The sequence below is a fragment of the Anabas testudineus genome, chromosome 11 (genome assembly GCF_900324465.2).
Source record: "Anabas testudineus chromosome 11, fAnaTes1.2, whole genome shotgun sequence".
In the NCBI taxonomy this organism is placed as follows: Eukaryota; Metazoa; Chordata; class Actinopteri; order Anabantiformes; family Anabantidae; genus Anabas; species Anabas testudineus.
In genome coordinates this window covers 12,701,067-12,723,917 of record NC_046620.1, presented here as the reverse complement: position 1 = coordinate 12,723,917, position 22,851 = coordinate 12,701,067, and the positions used below count along the sequence as shown (strand labels likewise).

At 42.0% G+C, this 22,851-nt stretch overlaps 1 protein-coding gene across 1 annotated transcript in view; it reads right to left on the bottom strand.

The window, feature by feature from the left end:
* Window positions 1–872: 872 nt before the first annotated feature.
* gabbr2 (gamma-aminobutyric acid (GABA) B receptor, 2) overlaps window positions 873–22,851 on the bottom strand; it is a 144,033-nt gene continuing 122,054 nt past the window's right edge. The window contains exons 14-19 of the mRNA XM_026346953.1: window positions 10,836–10,946; window positions 9,883–10,107; window positions 9,476–9,658; window positions 8,809–8,938; window positions 5,188–5,305; window positions 873–3,256 (exon numbers count right to left, since the gene is read on the bottom strand). Coding sequence (XP_026202738.1) covers window positions 3,091–3,256; window positions 5,188–5,305; window positions 8,809–8,938; window positions 9,476–9,658; window positions 9,883–10,107; window positions 10,836–10,946 — 933 coding nt within the window. The 3' untranslated portion in view covers window positions 873–3,090. The remainder of the gene's footprint in view (window positions 3,257–5,187; window positions 5,306–8,808; window positions 8,939–9,475; window positions 9,659–9,882; window positions 10,108–10,835; window positions 10,947–22,851) is intronic.

Below are 22,851 nucleotides of genomic sequence, written 5' to 3'. Positions count from 1 at the left end.
AACCCTGATGATGACACATACAAAGATTTAATAATATACGTATATGTCGCTTTGATCTTCAAACTAAAAAGTCTTGTGGCAAAAAAAAAAAAGAAAAAAAACCATCAGCATGACAATATTTATTACAGGAAATTAAGAGCCCTTGACCTACCACAATTGCATCTGAACATTTTTTTTTTGTATCACTGTTGAAAAAAATGTTTAAATTGAAGAATAATAAGAGAAAGCAAATCAGGGCACAGAAACAAAACTACAACAATACCTGATGATCTGCATTTGGCATTGTGGATGGACTAAAAAAAGTAATTTGGTAATTTGGTAAATGCCAGGAATATGACTGATGGTTTGCTACTTCCTTCAGCTTATTGCCCTCAGTGAATAACTGCTAAACCAGTAGAATAGTCAATATGATGATGTTGACTTTGTCCACTGAGAATTTTGGCATTGACACATGTGAGCTGATCAACAGATTAGAAGAACTTAAATCCATGTTTTGCAAGGAAATGTACATAAAAAACCTAATTTTAGGTGAGAGGATGAAACATTTGAGTGGATTTGTCACAACAGTTGCAAAAACAGAGGTAACTCTGTGAATTATACATTTTATTTCATGCCGTCTTGAGAAAGCCAAATACCAAATATTCCATACATGGACACCATCATCAGGGTATCAGCAAATTGTACACAATCACATATAATGTAATATATAAAATGTGCAGTTGGGCGTTCTTCTCCTTGGAAGAACCAACCCTCTGACAATGTCTCTCGCTCACTTGTCAAGTGATGGTGATTCTCTGGTTGGCAGAGGTGTGGGAGAAGCTGTGACTCCTTGGACATCTGTGCTCGGGGGGGGGGGGGGGGGGTTTCTCTGCTCCTGTGTGCTCAGCAGGAGCTGGAAGGGGAAGAGCTCTCACAGGGAGTCACCCTGATATGTCCGACAGCAGGTGGAGCTCTGCTAGTTCGCCTTCCACTCTAACTCTGTCTCCTCCACTCGAGGCCGACTGACCGTGTGTTTGATCGGACAGCAGCTTGCGGAGGACGTCCACTCCAGCTTAAATGGAGCTTTCTCCAAGTTCTCCCACACTGTCCCATGCATTGAGGCATTGAATTCAAAAAAATCTATGACACTCACGATTTACAGATGTGTGGCCACTGTTGTAGTTTGCTGGGTGAGCGCCATTATCACCCTATTTACTGTGGGTCCTGCAGGCTACAATATAAGACAACAGGTACAGCGCTCAGTAAGCGCTGATAAAAACGGGAAACCAAGACACCAATGGTGAAACATATGCTGAGAACGAACCTTCGTACACTTGATAAAAAGTCCTTTTGAGTGGAGTCCCTGTTTGCTTTCCTCCTGTATGAAGACAGTTTTACAAAATAAATGATGACACTGTGTCGATGACCATTTTGCTCAGTGCAGCTTTCTAGGGCCAAGCTCAACAGCACTGACTAAAATTTCCATAGCAACTGAGGTATGTTCACTGTTGCTAAGTGTGAAGTGATTTTTCACGACACAGTCATTATTAACTGTGAAAGAAAGCCCTGTGTCTGCACTTTATGCTCTATCACCGTGACCGGCGGTGGTGTCATCACCGTAGCTCCCACTGCTGCTGCTCATTTTCTGTACTATCGTTCTTGGAAATTCAGGTCAACTGTTTAATCCAAACTAGAGGTGGAAGTGGTAGACCTACATCCTTTCCACAATCATGTCTTGACTTTTATTTCTTCTGAAGATGTCGTCGTATTTCAGTCTTGTGCCCCTTTTGTCACCGACAAGACACCACGCTTAACTGTGCTAGTTAGGTTTCAGGGCTGGATCAGATGGACATCTTAACAGTCTAGAGAGGCGACTCTGTGGGGATCAATATGACCAAGCCTGTCACCAATGCCAAGTCCGTAAAGCACCTGAGTTCATAAGGTGCTCTCTTCGCGTATTAAGTGTACATCTGAATGTGTGCCATGTAACACACATAAAAGACAAGTGTGCAACACTCTTGTGGTGTCTTTTTATCTCTATTTAACATGTGCAGCCTTGGGGATCTGGCATAGCATCAGTATCCTGAAGAACATGCTTTCTGAGGACATTTTAAGCAAGTTGGAAAATATGAAAGGGCTATGCAGTCTGATGTGAAACCTCTGACAAAAACCAGTGGTGCAAATTTAGCAAAGTGGGAAAGAGAGCCATGTGCATCCTACTCCAACTTAGAGGGATGGACCCCTGGTGCCTGGTTGCTTTGATGCATCTTATGCTTCTGCCCATAAGCTAATTTATGAACAGTTACACAAACCATTTCATATCTCATTCATACATATGTCTAATTCTTCGCAGGGTGCCATGTTTCATCAATTTTCATTAGAAATGTTCATGGCTACCTGCCTCTGTTACAAGCTCCACACTTAGAACCACTTTAATTGTCCATTCACAGCATATACAAAGCTTACAGTACATCAAAGTCAGAAATGATGATATTTACACGTCTCCACAAGGTTGGAAGGGGGGTGGGGAGAAAACTGGGTGATTTCCTTTGTTGGTTTCCCCACTGGTATCCAGTCACTGAAGCAGTGAAATACTCAAGTTAGATGACAAGCTCACAACTAGCCGCGAGCACATACATACAAGTAAGTAACAGAAACAGACAATCCCCTCTGAAGCAGATAAGGCTACATGTCAGATCAGGGCTGGTCCACCGCTGCTCTGCCATTTGGGGTATCAGCGTGTTTGTGCACGTGTGTGTATTTGTGTATGTTTGTATTTGTTTGACTGTGCATGTGTGTATATGTCTGGGCGGGGGGGAGCAGATGAACAACGGGACATTGCTGTGACTTGTGGGAGTTTGATAGGGTCATCCAGAGCCCACTCACACTCCTCCCATCCCTTCCTGACTGAGGGTTTCAGTTCTCATTGAGAGGTTGGGGAGAAGAGGTACAAAGAGTGAACCTCAGCCCCCCTCCCTCTCCTCTCCCCCTGTCCTCCTTGTTTCGAGACACAATACGCACATACGCTGATGATATCAGTCTATTTGTTGTAGAAAAAAAGAACCATATATGTCTCCTCTGCAAAGAGCCAGGTGGGGGAGTGAATGAAGCTCACAGGCCAGAGACCATTACCCGGTAGGAGGGGGGCATGTGTCTGTGCCGTGGGCTGGAACCAGGGCTGCCGTTGGGGCTGGTGCAGCTGGCATCAACCCCTCCTATGGAAGGTAGGTAGGCATGGTGCAAGATGGGCAGCTGCAAGGACAGTCGACGTTGTATGCTGAAGACAGAGAAGCAAAGAATGTAAGACGCATTTACTGAAACACTTCACGCAAAGAATTTGACTTTCTTGGCAACTTTTAACTTTTACTTTTTATTCCATATTTGATCTAAGAGCTGCAGTTTTCTGCCACTTTGCAAAATAAGATTTAATAATGGCTAATTGGGCAGTTACATTCAGTTAATGTATGCATTTTAATGTGTAGTGCCAACATTTAATGAGCCGGGATAGGAGTTTAGAAGGCAAAACAAAAAATCTCAAAGCAACTCTGGAGCGCCTCTACTTAACAAGTTTCGAATTGTTCACAGAGGATATTGTCGTCATTGTTGGTGTTTATTGAAAAAAGGTTAAAAAACCAAAAGATTTTTGAATAGTTTCAATGGATTATTAATATAATCACACCCAGCCACAAGAATAAAGCTAAACACAAACAGAGGAAGGATGGATGAGGACTGACAGACAAAGTATAGTTCACACATGCCCTCAGCGACTCTTCTAATTGTGTTCCTCGTATTCTTTAGCACCCCCCTCCTCCTCCTTCTCCTTCTCCTTCCCTTCTTTCGCTTCTCCTTACTAAACCCCTAATCCACTGTGCCTCCCAGCTTCTGGGATCATCTGACAAAAAGAACATTTCATGCTTCTGCCTGGTGTGACAGTTCGCACCCTACCTCGCCAGAGCCAGTACCACTGCCAGCCGTTTGCAAGAAAAATTACATAACCAAATGCCAGTTATGTAAAAATAAAGAGGAGGGATGAGATTCGAGCTCATTCAGAAATAGACCTAGAAAAATGTCTTAATTACTTTGAAATATTGGGCCTCGTCAGTTTATCCTGACCTGTCCTATTTCTGAAGGAAACACCATCTTGCTTGTTCATGAGGAATGTTTTTGTACTACTGGCGTTTCCCATAAGACACAGATACCACAGGTGCATGTACAGCTACTGTACATGGTGGGTGACTTTGCATTTGTCAAGTCGCAGTGTTACCATTTGTTCTTGTCTTCCTTTCCTTTTGTCATACGTAACGTCTTCATGTGTCTCCTCTTTCTCTTTCCCTCTTGCTGACTCTTCATCTCTCTTACCTCTACGTGATCAAACATTCATGCGGCATGGGAATAGCTGTGAGTCTTTCTTTACTTGTGTTCTCCTCCCTGTCTATGTTCAGTGCTGCTTCCAATGCACGCTGTAAATCACTGGTTACATAAGCTCTCTGTGATTCGCTACCTCTTTCTTTCTCTGTGTCTCCTTATTGCTCTCTCTTCCCTATCTCAACATTCTCTCTGGTAATCCATCTTCTCCCGGTACCTGCCCTCTCCTCAATATTTTACCTCTGCCTTCTCCATTCATCTATCCCGATACGTTATGCATTCTTCTCTTGGTTCTGCTTAAATGAGTGTGGGAGGGGGCGCTCTCAATGATGCATTGATGAAGTTGTGAAGTCGACATCCCTCATGCTTGCTGCCTTGTGAATAACAACTGAGTGTAGCTCTGCATTTGTCGAATGAGTGCTTTTCATGTCCGAGACCATCTCCTTTTACAAGTCGGGACGACAAATCAATCAGCTGCATATAAAGGTGAACATGCAGGTGCATGCACGTGTGTGTGTGTGTGTGTGTGTGTGTGTGTGTGTGTGTGTGTGTGTGTGTGTGTGTGTGAGTGTTTGGCTCTGAGTATACTATCTGCAGTAAGTCGAGCACTGTGGCAGAATGCATGTACGCGCTATGTAGTTATATGTAAGTTGATGTGCGTGGGAGAGAAAAGTACAGGGCTGATCCACACTTTTTGCAGGGCCCTGTTGCCAGAGCAACCGCCTGAGAGCTGCTGGTGGTTGCAATACATGTGATGTGTAGTCTGATGAGAAAGCTGACAAGACAGAGGGGAGGTGGGGAGGAACACGAAGATAGAGGTGCTGAAGAAACGGGAGAGCTCACTGTTCAGGTGAGTTGATATCCTCCAGGGGACCCCTGTTTATTCTGGAAGGATCCATGGAGCCCCACTGTGCCTGAGGCTTCTGCTCCAGGTGGTTCTTCAGTATCGACTTCTCTCCATCTGCATTGAAAACACATGTAGGCATCATAAAAGACATGATAGGCTGTGTCAAATGGGCTGCGTACTTCAGTGCTCAGCTTCTCTCTGACATGCACCTGATTTAAAGGACTTAAAGGAGAGAAAGAAACCTTTGAAGCTGCCCAAATGTGAGAATGCTCATATTTTAATCACGTCCGTAACACAGGCTGATATGTAAAGCAATAGTAACGGGACGGATGCTTTTGTAGACAGGACAGGACAAAAAAAGACTTCCTAATGATGACGTGGTTGATGAGGTTGAAACACAAACAAACTGATCAGTTTTCCAAAATTGTACCTGGAGATTATCAATCCCCTGGAGGGTGGAGGAATTATTCTTTTTTTTGTTTTTTCTCCAGTTGTCCCAGATTTCCCAGCACGCTCTGACCCGATTCACTGATCACACCACTTCGTGCCCCAATTGGACATTTGAGCTCACTGAACTATTTCAGAACAGACTGATTCTCTCTGTGTTTGGAAAAAAAGCCTTTTGTAAAGTTTGTAGCTCTCCAAGTTGTGTTAACACACATTTATACACTTCATTATGAATTTGGTAACTAGAAGACCCGTCCAAAAATACTCCTGTAGGTATAAAGGATTCGTCTAGTAAATGTAGCACAGTCACAAATACTATATGCCTCAGCTGCCAATCTCTCAGCAAACCACTTCTGAGCTGTCCTCCACTTGTGTTCATCAGCATCACCATGTGCCTGTACATATTCATGAAGACAGGCAGAGAGAGAGAGAAAGTTAGAGGGAGAGAGGTGGAGTGTTGCTTCTCACCCGTTGTGAGTGAGCATAATTGCTGTTGACACGGCGTCCTACTCTTATAACAGCCGCTCATTCACGGCCACCAATACATTTAGACCAGCGCTCTTCTGAATACTGATGACTACAGTTAGGAGCCTTCAACGATGATGATGATGATGATGATGACTGTCAAGCACAAGCATTTTTAAGCTGGGGACAGTTTACATGCTGGTGATCTTCAAAGGAGGTTTAATGACCTGTGATGTATTTCCATAGTTTGTGAGCGCCATCTAATGTGTCGTCTGGCTTTGTCTGAACTATTCCTGAGAACCATCTTTTCTTCTGATTGTAAATTAGAAAGCTAAGTAAAGAAAGTTAAGGGATGGCTACATATGTAAGTGACACATAATCAGGATTCTAGCAACTCCCAGTGCTTCCCGACTTGCTGCCAACTCTCGCTGTGTGCCTGGAGAGGTTGTAGGCGTTTCTGGTTCCTGTTCTGAGAAGCTGCTTAACACAGGTTTTGTTAATATGTACATATATATTGCTTTTGAACTTGACTGATGACTGTACTTAGTACTTAGTAGCACGCCCCTGAACTGTCGGCGTCGTTTTGGGCTCCTCTCTCCCTGCCTGGTATTCCAAACACAGCGTAACAGCAAAAGTCTATGAGGAAACAAAATGACTAATGAACTCAACAAATGGAAAATGTGAGAATGTGTTTACTTAAATTAGACTAGTTTATTTTTTATTTCCAGTAAAAGCAGTGCCTGAAGATGTCTTGTGAAGTTAAAAAAGAATTTCAAGACTAATAACTTGATGCACTATCCTGGTTGGAAATCTTTAAAAGATGAAAAAAAAAAAAAAACATATAGTAAGTTCAGAAACTGCAGCAATTGCAGCTCATTAACTAATCAATATGAATAACATCCTGTAATCGTGACCCTGACTTTTTAATCTGTGTGTGTTCCCCGAAAAAACACAACACAGAGCTGCTCCATCAACCAGCATATTACCATATTATCATTTGAGTTCTGTCCTTGTTAAGGTGCCATCACACATTCAATCTCATTTTATTTTAAAGCCAGACGATATTAGAGCTTCAATAGGAGGGTTTGTGTCTCGTGCACACATTAAAAAAGATGAGAATCACATAAAGGGGAAAAACAGAAAGAAGCCGAGAACAAACTAAAACACAATGAAGCATTAGACACATTTCTCTGTGAATGTACTCATTAACTGTTACCAGTTCATTGCGTAACTATGAACTTAAAACAGATGAGGAACTTCTCAACCAATTTCAACCCACTCTGCTCCCAATCCGCAGAACGAGTGCAGCTGTTCTTCTCTTTTTACCTTCCCAAACTCAGACAGATCCATTAGACACCCCTGAGACGGGCTTTGTGCTGGCGCGTGCATTAGACATGCTGAATGTGGCTGCTGCAAATCGCCCACCGCGGTTAAAATGGTGCCTAATGCAAAGTGATGCTGCTGGGGTGTAAGGGTGAACCAACGCTATTCTCTCCACTGGAAAAGACAGGTTAAGCTATCAAATACATCAGTAATACGTAGATTTACGTGGATTGTGTGTGTTTTACATTCATCCAAGTGTGGGATTCTTCCAATGTTACCACAGCAGCAGAACAGCTCTGCATGAACAAAACAAAAACATCCTGGGGCTCTCGATCCAGTTGCTACATATAATGCTGCAGTGTAAACCGATATGAAGAACCTTTTTAATATAGTAAATACAATAAATAATATGAGTGCATGGCAAATTTCATTCAGCGCTAGCGATATGAGAACAACCTCTCCTTACCATGTTTTATTTTGTGTTTTTTTTTGGTGCATTCAGGGACAGTACAGACTGTAGGTCATCCATGTTTTGAAAACAACTCAAAAGGCTCCACCTTGAATATGACCCCTATTCTTGTTAAATTATTGTTAGGTGCAGCATTTTATGACACTTTTATATTTCAGCAACACACAGCAAACAATCCCCAAATAATTAGACGCAAAAGTGTGGAGCCACTTTGGGCTTCATAATGAGAGGTGAGAGACTTGATAAAGTGTGACTACAATATGTGTAAAACCTGCAGAGCAGCTGTGGAGTATTCAGGTGCTGTAACTGATCTCATGACTCATTCTAAGAGATGTCACTGACTTGCTGTCAGCCAGAGCGCTCCTGACAGGAACTCCAGCAATGGTAAAAAAAAAAAAAAAAAAAACAAGACGTCAAAATATTCCTTCAAGCTGCTGCTCCAAATGCAGCATTAAAATCCTTCACTGAAGCCACTAAAAAACACTGTTTGTGCATAGTAAGAAATTATTATTACACAGTGTGTGAGAGCGTTAATTTTCTTTTTATATGATTTGTTATATTACAGTATAATATAAAGAACTGCATTAGACTGAAATACAGAGTACTAGAATGAGATGAGACTGAATTAAACCACCCTGAACTGCTTTTCTTTGCTTCATACAGTATTGACTGCTATAATCAAGTCACAAGCAGCAGTACTGAACACAATCTATCGATCTATTTCAGTAAATGAATGAGGAATAAGTGATGCACCGTGCCAGTCTGAGGAAGATGTGTTTTGTATCTTTGTCATTGTCATTTGTCGTCATTTTCCAGGTAACAAACTTGGTTTAAAGTCTAACAGAGCTGAGATAAATGGTATGACAAGGTTCCTGGATTAGTGCTACATGTAGTCATACAGCTAGTTTCTGACCTTTTCCATCTGTGAAGTTGCGTATGCTGAGGATGTTGTTGGCGTCCGGGTAATGGTTCTGTTTGATGTAAGGAGTTTTCTCTGGGGTGTCCTGCAGCTGCATGGTAACTTCTTCCAGCTCCTTGTCAAGCTTTTTTTAACAACAAAAAAAAGATATGTTATTAGTTCATGTTGTATTATTATTTTTGAAGTGGTCAAATAGAAGATTGAGTGAGTTCATTATGAAACATTCACAGAAACGCCGACTCAAGTAGGGCACAAGATTACCAGACAAGATTACCCATTGTTAAGTCTGATCGTTGAAGAATAAACTCCTGCGACTGTCTCTTTACATTTCTAAACACACTGAAAAATGCTTGAAAAAGTTTGATGTGTACCAAAGGAATAAGAACGTTACTTGTCCTCCAAGTGTCTGAAAGTCCCAATGATCAACAAAAGTAAGGACAACAAAAGTAATTCATCTCAGAGAGCGGATAAGAAGGTGGGGTTTTTAAATTGCCATGGCGTCTTTGAAGTGTCACTCAGTGTCAGTATAAGTGAATATTTTAAAAGACATACAGCCTGATAAGTGATCAGAAGTCAGTTTAACAACAAGCTATCACCGTATTAATGCGACAAAACATTATTAATAGAACGACTCGTGTAAATGAAATAACTCGGCTCAGACCTCCGTTATCCTCATGCGGAGACGGTGGTTGTCAGTTTGAAGACTGTCCAGTCGTGATGTATTGGCCTGGTTGACACTGGTGACCGAGGTGGAGGTTTTCGAGTCTTCCTTCTTCTGGTTCTGGGTGAACTTTAACCTCCGGTTCTGGGTGGCTGCATCTGGGTTGGTTCTCATGGTGATCAGCTAGAAGTGGAGTTCTGAGTGTTAGTCACAGCTGTACACTGAGACAAAATGACATCGACCAAGTAGATACACACGCTGTTTGTGCCACAGTTTCAGCTTCCAGGACTTGTGTGGAGTGTGGTGTGTGTGAATGTGGTGATAATTAAGCACTCCACTTTCTGGCAAAGCAGTTTCATCCACTCATCCTCTCACGTACACACTTTTTTCCTCGCACCGAAACCAACCTTGGGAACAAAGACCAGACAGAGCGTGATGGTGCTGCAAAAGATGATGACCAGGGCTACAATGCAGAACTGGACATTGGGCTGGTCTCTTGTCAGGAACGACACCGCGGCGCCAATGATGCACATGATGCCAACGTTGTACACGCTCATCCCGATGTACTTGCTGTCGTTGAGCGCGGGGATGCTCACGTTCCTCGTCTCCCATGCCAGGAAACAACCAAACAACTGCAGGGGAAACAAAAACAGAAGCAAAGACATCTCATGACAACTGTAAGCACCATTTCATTTCTATTTTACTGCTACCGGTCTAAACATCTGACTTTTTGTTGTTTACTGATCATCATTGTTCTTCACGTAGTTTAAAGAAACACTTTACACATCAAACATATATAAACTCCATCATATAGCATGATCAAGTCTAAAGAGGTGAAAAACAAGCTAAAGACACTCGTTCAAAGCAGCCTCAGGTTTCATGCTGGCGAAACGCTTATTTAGTGAGTGAATTGTTTGTTTAGCCGAACATTAAAGTTGCAGCATCAGCCTTCTGAATAATTCACTGTGTGCTGTGCGAGGTGGCCTGCCTGCTTCTTCTAAAGGCTAAATGAGAGTTAGTGGAATGGCAAGCAGCAGAATTAAAACAGCAGTCACCGGGGATTAGTGTGCCTCAGGTGTGTGAGCGTGTATATGTGAGTGAGTTGTGTGTGTGTGTGTGTGTGTGTGTGTGTGATGATTCAAGCCTGATGCTTGTTTTTGCTGTACTGTCCCTCTCTACGCCTTATACAGATGTGGGCTCCTGTCAGCCACTTGTTACACACTTTTTCTCCTCTCCCATTCTTTGTGCCTTTCATCCAAACCTGAAAATGAGGTTGTAAACTGACTTATATTCATGTGTAATTTCTGTATGTGTCCTGATTGTGAGCACAACACGACATTTAGTGTTCTCTCCTCCTCACCATTAGCAGTCCCTTGTAGGCATAGACAATGCCCAGCCAAATGGTCATGTGGGTGTTCTCACAGTGCTCCAAGAAAGGACGGATCGCGATATCTCTGCCTTGGGGGTCGGCCTGTTGACAATGCACAATCACAAAGACAGGAAGAGAATTCAGTAAAGTAGGAAGAAAGTGTGAAATGTACAGTTACAATGAAACAGACAGCTGGAAATGATAAAACCAACAAAGGAAACTAGTAAATGAGCTCAACAAGTGCGCAGTCCTTAGAAAGTTAGAAAGCTTTCTTTTTGCAGGTGTTCTAATTTCACAACCAGGAACAAAAGCTACACAGACTGTCCACCGCTACTCAGAATGATGGGTATCAGTGATCAAACATCCAGGTGTGTAATCAAACTGTGTCCCATCACGGCCGCTGGGCTTCTCCAAAGTCGGCCATTAGTCGGGCTCGACTAATGACGCTTATTCATTATTGTGATCTCCACCTCCTCCTTTCTTTCTTGTTTTTCACTCAGTCTCTGTCACGCTATCGCTCCATCCTGCCCCTGTCGCTCCGTTTCTGTGTCTTTCTTTTCATTTCCACTTGTCTTTTACCGCAGCTGGTGACACAGGTGTCTTACAAGGCAAATTAGCACCTGAGGTGGATATTAATAAGCTAAGACATGGCACCTCTTTCTCTCTTCCTCACGCTCTCTGTTAGGCAGAGCTTTAAAAAGCCTTTAATAAGAGCATTAGTTTGGCCTGCATGGACCCATCTGAGGCCACACCAATATATCAACTGTGAGACACCTGGGGCAAGGCTAGGCATAATGCCATGCTGCTCTCTAGGTGTGTGTGTGTGTGTGTGTGTGTTTGTGTGTCTTCAGGCTTATTTACAGAAAGACATGTCTAATGGCTCAGCAAATGGTGTGTGTGTGTGTGTGTGTGTGTACAGGCGTCCACAGTGCATTTCACTGTTTCATTTGACTGGTGACATTCAGTTTGTAATGAAATTCCTTTCAGGCAGGATGGAAAGACGAGAGGAAGAACACTGAGATGTTGGCTTTGTTTCCATCTGCTTACTGTACATGACAAACTGTGCACTTCATGTACTGATACATACACATCCACTCACACAAAATATCTCGAGCCATTCTGACCCCCACATTCTCCTTTCAGCTCACATTAATGGAAATTGCAGCTATTCGTGCTTTTCTCTATGACCTTGATCAATTTACATTAGTGGTTCTCTATAGGATGAGCACTTAAAAAGGGAAATTGGTTTTTAAAGAGTTGCACTGATTCACCCAACACAGCTGAACAGAAATGGGCCCGTACCATATAATTTCTGAATATCCTTGAAGTGTTGTATTATAGGACAGTTTTCTAGCTTCCCATGCCTCTGCCTTGGAAATACAACTTTCACACAGTGTTCGTGCAGCTTGCGCTTTCTGTTTCTAGCTGCAAAGTTCTGCAAGGGATTACGTTTGCAGTTATATATCACACTGTGTTTGCAAAAACATAGCAGGCAGAACCGTCCCCCACAACTCAGATGTAGAGTCAACGCTGCCACTATCTACTAGAGACCTTCAGACCTTCACATGTCTCAAAACACATTAAAGCGTGTGAGGCAGTCATTGCACTGCACATATGTAACCCTGTCTGAGAGCTCAGTGGTGTCTGCAGCTGTGTGGCTCATGCCACTCAAATCTGTGCATATTCTTGAGACCTGATTTCTTGATGACTTCAGGTTAAAGGATGGTAGAACTAGGTTTCTGCCTTAAAAGACTTTCTAACACAAAGGGGGTAGAAGGACAAAAAAGTAGAGCGCGAAAAGATGCACTGACGGTTCTTGCAATCAGTTTTCCATTTTTATTATAAGTAATAACTAGGGACTGAGCATGGAAAATAACGAGATAAGGATGAGATGCTCTGTCAGTGGCACGACTCTTCTCTGGTCACAGGTAACTGTAAAAAAGAAAACCCTGTTGTGATGAAACTCTTCTGGACGTCTTGCGGAGATTGGTACAGTAAATGTAATGGACTACACAGCTTGGAATGAATAAGTGTTGTGTCTTTTCAATGAAACACGTCTACACAGTAACGCTTCAGATGTAGCCATTGAGCTGGATCTACTGATGCAACCCAGAAAGACGATGGACGGTGTGATCATATCAACACAGAATAGTGCACTCCTCCTCTAGTAAAGTCTATAGTTGTGTGTCATCATTGATGTTCCTGTAGCAGTGCACCTATGGGAGCTGTGTCAGTGATGAACAAACGGCACACTGCTCGTTCATGAGCTATTCTTAGTTTACAGTTGAAGGTGAAATTTAGATTTCTAAATTTAGGTGCAGATGTATCATAACCACAGTGCAGCATTCACACGTACATGTTCACAGTTTGCACCCGAGAAATGAATAATGTGTTCAGAACCTCTCAGCTCTACTAAATAGGTTCAGTGTATCATCTGCATCCTCGTCATTTATGTATATTCATGATTTCTGGCTGAGCAACCACTTTCAGACAATGCTCTAAGAAGTCACAGTTCCTCTAAATCATTTTGTTCATTCAATATGAGGGACAAATTTTGCATCAGCACACTTTCCGTAGTTGTTACTCGGTGCAAACTTGTGTTACTAAAACAAAATGATAAGACAAAATGAGATATAATGCTTATTAGACTTGGGTCTCTATCACCGCAGAGCAGACAGTAGCTCTTGTCGTTTGGAGGGGAAGCTCCCTGGGGAGTTTCCAGGCAACACAGCCGTAGGCGTCAGGTGGCCCCAAAGCATTGGTGATGGCGGTAAAACTGCCGGTTCGCTGACATTTTTCACAGCATTAGCTCTCTAACGGGATCACTGCAAGAGTGCTGTAGAGGGCACAGTACTGGCAGATTGTCTATAGTGAGCGATGGAAGGAAGAGAGAGAAAGGAGCAAGAAATATGGATGGAAAGATGGAATAAATGTAATAATAAAGGATCGTATTATAGACGGAAGGAAGTCAGAAATGACGGCAAAGAGATGTAAGAGAAATTTATACTGTCAGATCTGTTTCCTCAAAGAGAAGCGAAGGAGAACTCCTTTAAGAAAAAGATAATGAAGAGAAGCAGAAAGGTAAAGACAAGAAACAAGTTGACTATAAATTACAGCCATCCAACTATCAGATGTGTCTGTCGACACAGCTGAAACACGCTGGTTCACAAAGATAGGAACAGAACTCGATGTATGGTCCGTTGTTTTATCCAATTTACTATGCCTGATTTGTTGTTGTTATGCTTGAATGCACTGGTGGGTGGCAGACCTGAGAAATCAAATCAATATTCACATTATCCTATTGACACAACATGTTTGACTGTTTTGTTTTGCCCAAATTGTATTACAATTACAGCAGCAAACAATGTTTGCATGCTGCTGTAATCATTACACTATTGTAAAAAAACTGACGTGATCCTTTCGTATGCCACTTAAAAGTGCAGAAACATGAACGAAAAGACGCTGACATCAGTATAATCCTGTTTCCTACTGACTCCACAACCACAGCTGCAGAGGCCTGCTCCTGGATTAGGCTCTCACTCTGACTGTATGATGGCCTCTAGCCTGGTGAAGAGCAGGACGAGACAGACCAACAAGTGAGGGAGGAAATGGAGCGCTCACTCATTGTCACCTGCGGCTACTTCACACGGAGGTTAGAGTATGTGTGTGTGTGTGCGTGTGTGCGTGTGTGCGTGTGTGCGTGTGTGTGTGTGTGTGTGTGTGTGTGTATGCAAGCATATGTCCCTGTTGGTGCCAACGTTTGCACATTCTATGAACACACATACGTAGTGTGACGTGTGTGCCTGGGTGTGCGTTACTGTTTGTTTGTGCGTAAAAACTGTGCGTATGTGTGTGTATAGATGAGCTATCCTGCGAACACTGACAGAAACACTCCATCACTCACACTGGCAATTACAAAAGAGGAGATTCCACCGTGGCGAAAGACAGAGCGAGAGATGAGGGCAAAAGCCAGGTATTGCGATGGAGCTTTAGACTTTACTCCACCAACTGCAAATGTTGTATTTGGAGAAAGTAAAGAAGGTGACAGATGAAAAATGACAGAGAGTAGAGCAGTGCAGAGAGAGGGAGGGAAAATGGGGGGGGAATTGTCCACTATAGGTTTTGTTGTTTTCCGGGGAGATGATTTATCAGGAAAATGCTGCATAAAATGACTGTGGTGTGATTACTTCAGGGATTAAGTCATTTACATTTATGAATGTCGAGACTATCTGAAGTCTCTCTCAGGACAGCATGAAATGTCACATGTTATAAATTAAATAATTGTGGCTTTTGATTTTCCTATCTGTGCGTGGTAAAATGTTGAATAGCATTGTGTTTAGCTAATGCCCACGATATTATACCCACCGTTTGCCTGGGCACAGAAACAGGGAGAGAAACTCAGTGACACAGTAACAGGAGCACATTATCCTGAGTACTGATTTCATGTGTGCAAACATTTTGTCATATGCCACTTTCAGTGTGTCTCTGTTGCTGTCACTAGGACAAAATAGATTAAAGCAGTGACAAAAATTACATTATGTAAAATCTTATTTGTTGAAAGTGGTTTTAGAAGAAACACGAGAAGTATCATATTAACTGTGCTGCAATTTATCAAATGGGTTTTTGGCTTCGCGGAGGAAAACAAGGAGAAGCAACTGAGGCACACTGAGAAAATGTTATAAAGGTGAAGGTGTTTAAAGAGTGAGTGAACAAATGTAGAAAAGCCAGGATGAGCGATTTGGAGAGTGGCAGAGGGAGAAATAAAACAACAACAACGACAACAACAACAAAAACACACATAAAGAATACAGAGGGCAAAAAGATGGGAAGATGAAAGGCATCCTGGTGCCACAGCAATTTGTAGGAAATATGCTATGAAATACTGAACTGCAATAATGACCTTTAGACAAGTAGAGAAGAGAAGCACATAGTTGGTGATTAGCTCAGCTGGTTGGACACGGAGGTCGATGCCAGTGACGCCAAAAAGAGTTGACACCCATTCACGAAATATTTTCACTGGCTCAAGGTGAAACTCTGACTTCCTCTTCCTGACCAAAACTACCCTTGATCCAAACCTTTTTAGGACTTTATTTTAGTTTGAAATTGTTCACATGGTAGGCCGGTGCTCTTATTCCACTTGTTGTAGATGTCTGGGTGTGTTCTCTTTTCACATTGGTTGCTATTCCAAAAAACAGACAGTTTTACAGTGACACAAATGCAGTACAAGCAGACAGTACAAAGCCCGGGTTTACTCTGTGCCAACTTGTGAACACAGATCACAACTTGACTTAGAACTTCAAGAGTCCGAACCAACAAAACAAACGTATAGATAGGAGTCACTCATGATGAATTACTCAGTCATGGTCAAAAGACTACAACTGACTGTGGCTTGTGATGAAGCAATCTGCGTAATGTCACCTGCTTCTCACCTCGTGAACAGAGTGACGTTTAAAACCAGCTCCCAGTTTGAACCTCAGCTTCCCCACTGAGGTGATGAGATTTATAAACGACCTTGTCTCTGCTCCTGATGCCGGTGTTTGTGCAATAACAAGAACCACTGGATCCCATCAACTGATGAGACTCACAACTTGCCCATCAGACTGAACAAGTCTGGATGACAGTGCACAGGAAGAGACACGTAACCGCACTTTGTTGGTGTCCACAGAAACACACATAACCACGTTAAGTGATAAACTAGGTAAGTGTTGCTTTAGGTGCTGTGAAAACTCTCCTACTTTAAATTAAAAACCCATTTCCTAAGATTTGACAATACACTGAGACTGAGACTGAGAACACAGCTGTTTTTCTTAGCTTAAAGAAAGTTGATTAGGAGATGTATGACTTCTACAACAAAGTAAATTGTGCTAAATGAACATATAATCTAGTGATATAATCTGAGGCCAGTAGGTTTCCTTATGATTTGCCGTATGACAAAAGGCTGTGAGCAGCGTTTCATGACCTTACTATAGAAAGAGAAATGAAAGGAAGGAAAGGAAAGGAAGACAAATTCAGTGAGGAAGGGCTAAAAGAAGCAAGGAAGTGGGGTTTGTGAGAAGGAGATGAGGGAGAGAAGGATGTAAGGTGCCGTGCCCCCAGCCAAGGATGACCTACATGCACGGGGGCTTTGGTGGCAGGACAGCAAGATGCCGTTGGCACTCCAAGCCATGTGTGTCTTGACTATCCAACTTTACACCATTTAACTGTCCGTGTGTGTGTGTGTGTGTGTGTGTGTGTGTGTGTGTGTTTCATTGTAGCGTCCCAGTCACACTGGATGGGTGACCAGGATATTCCACTTCAGTGCATCTTCACAGATATTATTATGGCTCACTTAAAAGGGAGAAAGCGAGGTAGGAACAGAGAGGAGAAAGCAGATAAACGCAGAAGATAAGCAGAATATAGGGTAAATGACAGAAATAAAATATTTTAAAACATATCTAGTTTCCCTTCTCTACTCTCCAATCTTCCATTCGTTTTCATTAAACTACAGAATTCATCTCTCACCATCCCTGTCCCCTCATTTCCCCTTCCTCAGTAATGGTCATACAATATCTTCACTTTGATCTTTCTGTCCTCATTTAAATATTTCTACCCTCTTGCCTGAGCATCCACCCTATTTTCTTCCTTATTTCACACAGGCCTGTAATCCCATTTGAGGACTAATCCTTCTGATGGAACCATGGCCCAATGACCTGACCAACACTGGGCCAAATTGGCATTGGCGTGATGAAATTGTGAAAGGATTTTTTCAATTACTTCCCTCTCCACAAGAAACTGGCACAATAACACTTTGACATGGGACCAGTCCTGTGTTGTTCCGATAACTGGTTGACCTACTGTACCAGTACCCGACACATGGAGATCAACAGCTATCTAAGGCTCACTTTCACATTATATTCACTAATAACTGAGACATGCACAGAAACCCTCCTTTCATCTCCTGTTTCCAGCACCCTTTATTTTGAATCCTTTAATTCATTTTAATGTGTCACTATACATGTCAAGTCTCACATTTTACCTGAGAATCATATTTTAGTGCCTCTGGTATCATCTGATGGCTGTGAGGTGAAGTGTGTTGTACTCCTTGTTCAGTGATAAGATGTCAGTGTACTACATCAGTTACTGTGCTCTTGACAGCACCGTCTGCAGTGGCCAGTAGGAAGCCGCCCCAATATAATTTTTAGTGCCTGGTATATTTTCCTTCTATTGTTTTTTTTTTATCAAAAAGTAAGAAATCTGTTTTTCTATGTTGTGCAAAAAGATGACAAAACCAACCAAGTATTTCTACATGTTTTCCTAGTTAGTACTAATATACATGCAGACACATACACACTAACACTTTAAATTGGGTTTTAAATGGAAAAATAAATGCTAGAGAAACACAAAATCCTTTTCTTACTAATAAACTGCTTGTATTACAACTTCAAAAGAAGAATTTCAAAGTAGTGGAACAGAAGCTACTGCCCCTTGCAAATGTTCAAAAGCAGACAAAAGAAGTGTGCAAGCACACACACACACACACACACACACACACACACACACACACACACACACACACACACAGATTTAAATACAGACTGAAGACAGAAACACACGCTTACTGGGAAAAGTAGTGAGATAGGAGCGAGGAGATAAGTGCTCACAAACAGACTTATTCACTCACTTATGCATTCTCACAAAATTACAGCATAATGGCACACACACACACACACACACACACACACACACACAAATCCACAAAGCTGCACTGAAATGAAATATGCACAGAGAGATCAATGCGCGCACACACAGACACACACGAGTGCAGCTCCCTAGGCTCCAGCAGGGAGCTGCCTTAACTGATTTATTAAGAGCTAAACGCGTCATTAGTGTAAGCGGCTAACCCTGAACATTGGACTCATTAGAATATGCAAATGCTGCGGTATAGCCTAACAGCCTGCTAGATTGCGAGCTAAGGCTTTTGGTTATCGGAGGCACCAACTGCTTTTATAGCTGCTATTCTTTAACGTAACTCGCTGTCATAATGCTAGTTTTCATCAAAGCGCCCATCTGCACAGTGCGTAGCTCAAGGCCCTGTGTTGGGTGAAACTGCGGCTGCCTTATGCCATTGTTGTCACAGTTGTGGAGAAGGTCGCTACATAATTATGGAACTTTGTACAATGCTGGGGGATTAGGTATATTTCTTTGGAAGTGGCATGATGTTAGAAAAGTGAGGATCCTCTTAAGGAGATCAGTATACCTCTGGGAAGAAGGTACAGTACAACACAACTGCAACTTGAGGTTCTATTGTATGAGCATAACTATGGTGATTATGTTTGGCTCTTAACATTGGAAAAAACGCAGGTTGCCTGAATGCATCCTGTGCAGACTGGTGCAAAGACTGAAGCTGCTACTGTTCTGCAAAGGTTCTGTTACTGCTTCGCACGCTGTGTAGACATGCATTATCAGAACAGAAGAAGAACATTAGACCATCTAGTCCACACATATATAATCAAACTTTATCCGAAGGACCACAATTAGGATTTGTATCTATGAAGAACCTCCTAAATCCTGGTTGATTCACTGACAAGCAGAAAGCTTCAAGAACCAGATAAGCGGTCAGATATGATGAGTTACTCTCACACATCTCCTCAGCCTTAGGTATTTATCCTCTTTCTCTGTCTTTGTCATCCTTATTTCCCTTCCAGGTATCTCTCTTGTAGCAGTTCTCGTTTTTCTGGTGCTTAACACACTCGTCACTCTGACTTGTATGCTTGCTTGCGGACAACAAATAGTCCAGCACACTGACTAAAGGACAACCTTACTCCTAAATCCGCAGACCCGGAGATAAGTAGGTGTTTGACTAAAGCGAATAAAGGGAATAAAAAGCAGCACACACACCTACATTTTTCGTTGTAAAACTAACACACACCACTTCTGATACAAAAAAAAAAAGACACATTGCATAAATCTCATTTTAATAACTACTTTCTTTTACAATATTCTGCTCCAGCTCCTGACTGAGGATGACATTCATTGATAACCTTTTCCCTATTATTATTTCATCATTTCACTTGCTACACTCCTTTACAACCCATTCTTATTCCCTTTGCCTTCTTTCACCTCAAGGCAATGGTTTTCGATTTGGTTCAATATCAGAACAGCCTTTGGTGCCACTGCTCCTTATTGTGAAGCAGTCCTAGTAATTATGGACCATAATATGTCCAAAATAAAGTCTGGCATCATTATGTCAGCAACACCTCCTTTTCATTTCACCTGCTTCACTCCATTTAATATCATTTGTCAAACAAAAATTTATGCCAAAAACTAGACTTTACTGCCAGGAAATAACTTCCATATATCTACATTTACTTTCTTCTTCTGTGTCTGTGTTTATACTGTCTGATGCAAAACCATCCTATTATATCATATGATCTTCCTTGGGAAATTGCCAGAAAAGATATGCCATGTTAAACATTAATTGAAGAGGCTCAGCTCTGTATTTAAACCCACCATGAGTGAATAGAATTTGTACACAGAATGAATAATTTTGCTTACATATATTTAATGCTTCAGTACCTAGTAACATCAAATGCAACAGTGATTCAACACAATTAGGATGCAGACCATACATACCTAGTTCAACCTTTTTTACAAATATAATTTTTTCATATCCTTAATGCAGATTAAAGAAATCCCCCATCAGTTTTACCCTGTCTGAACAAACAAACACCATTATTCTGTGGAAACGGTCATCATGATATTTCATTACCCACGTTGCATACGGACAGCAGTAAGAATTTCTATTTTCAGTGCAGGGAAACACACTGTCCTCTTTTGAGGAATGCGTCTCTCTCAGTGTCTCTTTCTCTCCCTCTGTCCATGCAAACCGAGAGCAGTAATTGAGTCCTTTGAGGCCCCAAAGTTGCCATGAGCCTTGTGGTGTGGCTGCTTAATTGGCTGTGTTATGCACAAGCGAGCCACTGTGTGCTGTACTGTGTTTATGGTAGAGGCCTCTGAGTGCTGTGTGTCTCCTTCTCCAAGGAAGTAGACGGCAATATTTATAGTGACTGTAATTTTGCCTATAACTACATATTCTATGACGTTTTGAGTCTTTGATGGGAGCTACGCCTGCTACAGAGCCGATTAACATTTCTGTTTTGTTGCTGCTTTCCCTCCGTACCATTCCCGTTTCTAACCATCTCATTCACTAAATGATGACTCCATCATACTTTATATTCAATCTCAAATCCTACTTTTTTTGAAAATTACTCGGCTAAACTCTAATATCTTTAGTTTTTGTTTACATATTGAGACTAAAACTAAGGTTGGATGTTTTCTGCAGTGGCAGCTTCAAGCTAAACTGTGTGTGACAGGTAATAAAAGCAGACAGCATACATCCCCTCGTCTCTGCAGCCCTTCATTCGACTCTCTTTACCATACTGTAGATGTATTTTTAGAAGTTAAATAACGTTATCTTGACACAAAGATAACAGTGGCCGGCCTTCTGCCATTCTTATGTGGACACTTGCTTCATAAAGTTGACTCAGCAGGTGGAAAGACATTAAACCTAATGAAATTATTCCACTTCGCTGGGAAGCTTCACTTGTTAAGATAAGATGTGTGTTTTTTGAATTTGAAGTCTCAAATGAAACTACACATTGACATAACACATATACAGTAATATATTTTTGTAGTACACGTGTAGACTCAAGGAGGTTGGCACAGCAGATGTCTTAATTTCGCTTTCTCACGTATAGTACCTTTCTCTCCCTTTGTCTCTCTTCTGAACCATTTCTCCATGTTCTTCTCAGTCTTTTCCACCTTGTGCTCCCTTATTAAATCTGCTTTTTTTTTAATCTCCCAAAAATCTTTCTGCCCAAATCTTGTTCGTTTTGCTTTTCATCTTTTGCTCATTAATGAACAGTCTTGTTTCCCTTCTTCCTCTATCCTCTCTTCTCCCAGTCTTTCTATTCAGTGGTTCCAATACATTGACTGTGGGGTCTAGCCTCTTGCTCAACCTTAGGGAGAAACCTAATGGTGCAGAAATGCAGCAGTGCTCTGCAGGAGTTCCATGGATGCTTTGAGAGCAGGAAGGAAACACACACACACTCATACAAAGACACAAACGTACACTCACATGCATACATGCACACACAGGCACAGCTGCAAAGGCGCAATTGTGGATGTAAAGTACTCACCCAGGCCTGAATGCACGTGTTAGGGGCAAGTGGTGACAAGAGTTATATGATAGGAGCATCAATAGCAGCCTGCAGGAGCTGACACAATGAGTTCAACGCCATTGGTTTAATATGACAGCCCTGCCAACACCTCACAGCCTCTGCAGGAAAGACATGCACACATACGCGCGCGTGCACACACCCACAAAAAGCATGGGTGAGTCAAATCCTCCCAGGGGCATCTCTCCACCTAGCTAAAACTTGGCTCTGACAAACAAAACACCTTATGGTTGGCTACTGGTGCCCAAGGAGATACAGCAACACAGATACCATCCTAACTCCAGCCTGATACTATGTCTAGTTGTACATACAGCACAATGATGTATTAGTATAATTTGTATCTAGTACAAAGTAATATCTGCAGGTGGGCTTAAATGGAAGCTGATAAAAGATTCACACTTTTGTATTGTTTGTTTATCACCCATAATAAAGGTGTATAAACATCATGTGTGTAGAATATAGGTCAATCACCCATCTGCTACATCAACAGCAGGCAGGAAATCCATAAGAGCTAAATAGTCAGTTACTTCAGCTGTCCTCGGCTTCCCACTGCCTGCTGCTCCAAAGGCAGAAACCAGTCACACCCAAGAGTGACGCAGTGCCACGAATCACAGAAGAGGAGGAGCCCACCTGAATCATAGAGATTAGGTTTGAACTCAGACACATCATATGGACGTAAATAGTTTATTTACACTGTTATAATTGTGATCTGGCATAACTGCAGCCACCTAGTTCGACTAGGTTGGGATATGTGCCCACAGTACACTGTGCACAGCTGACTATAGCTGGTG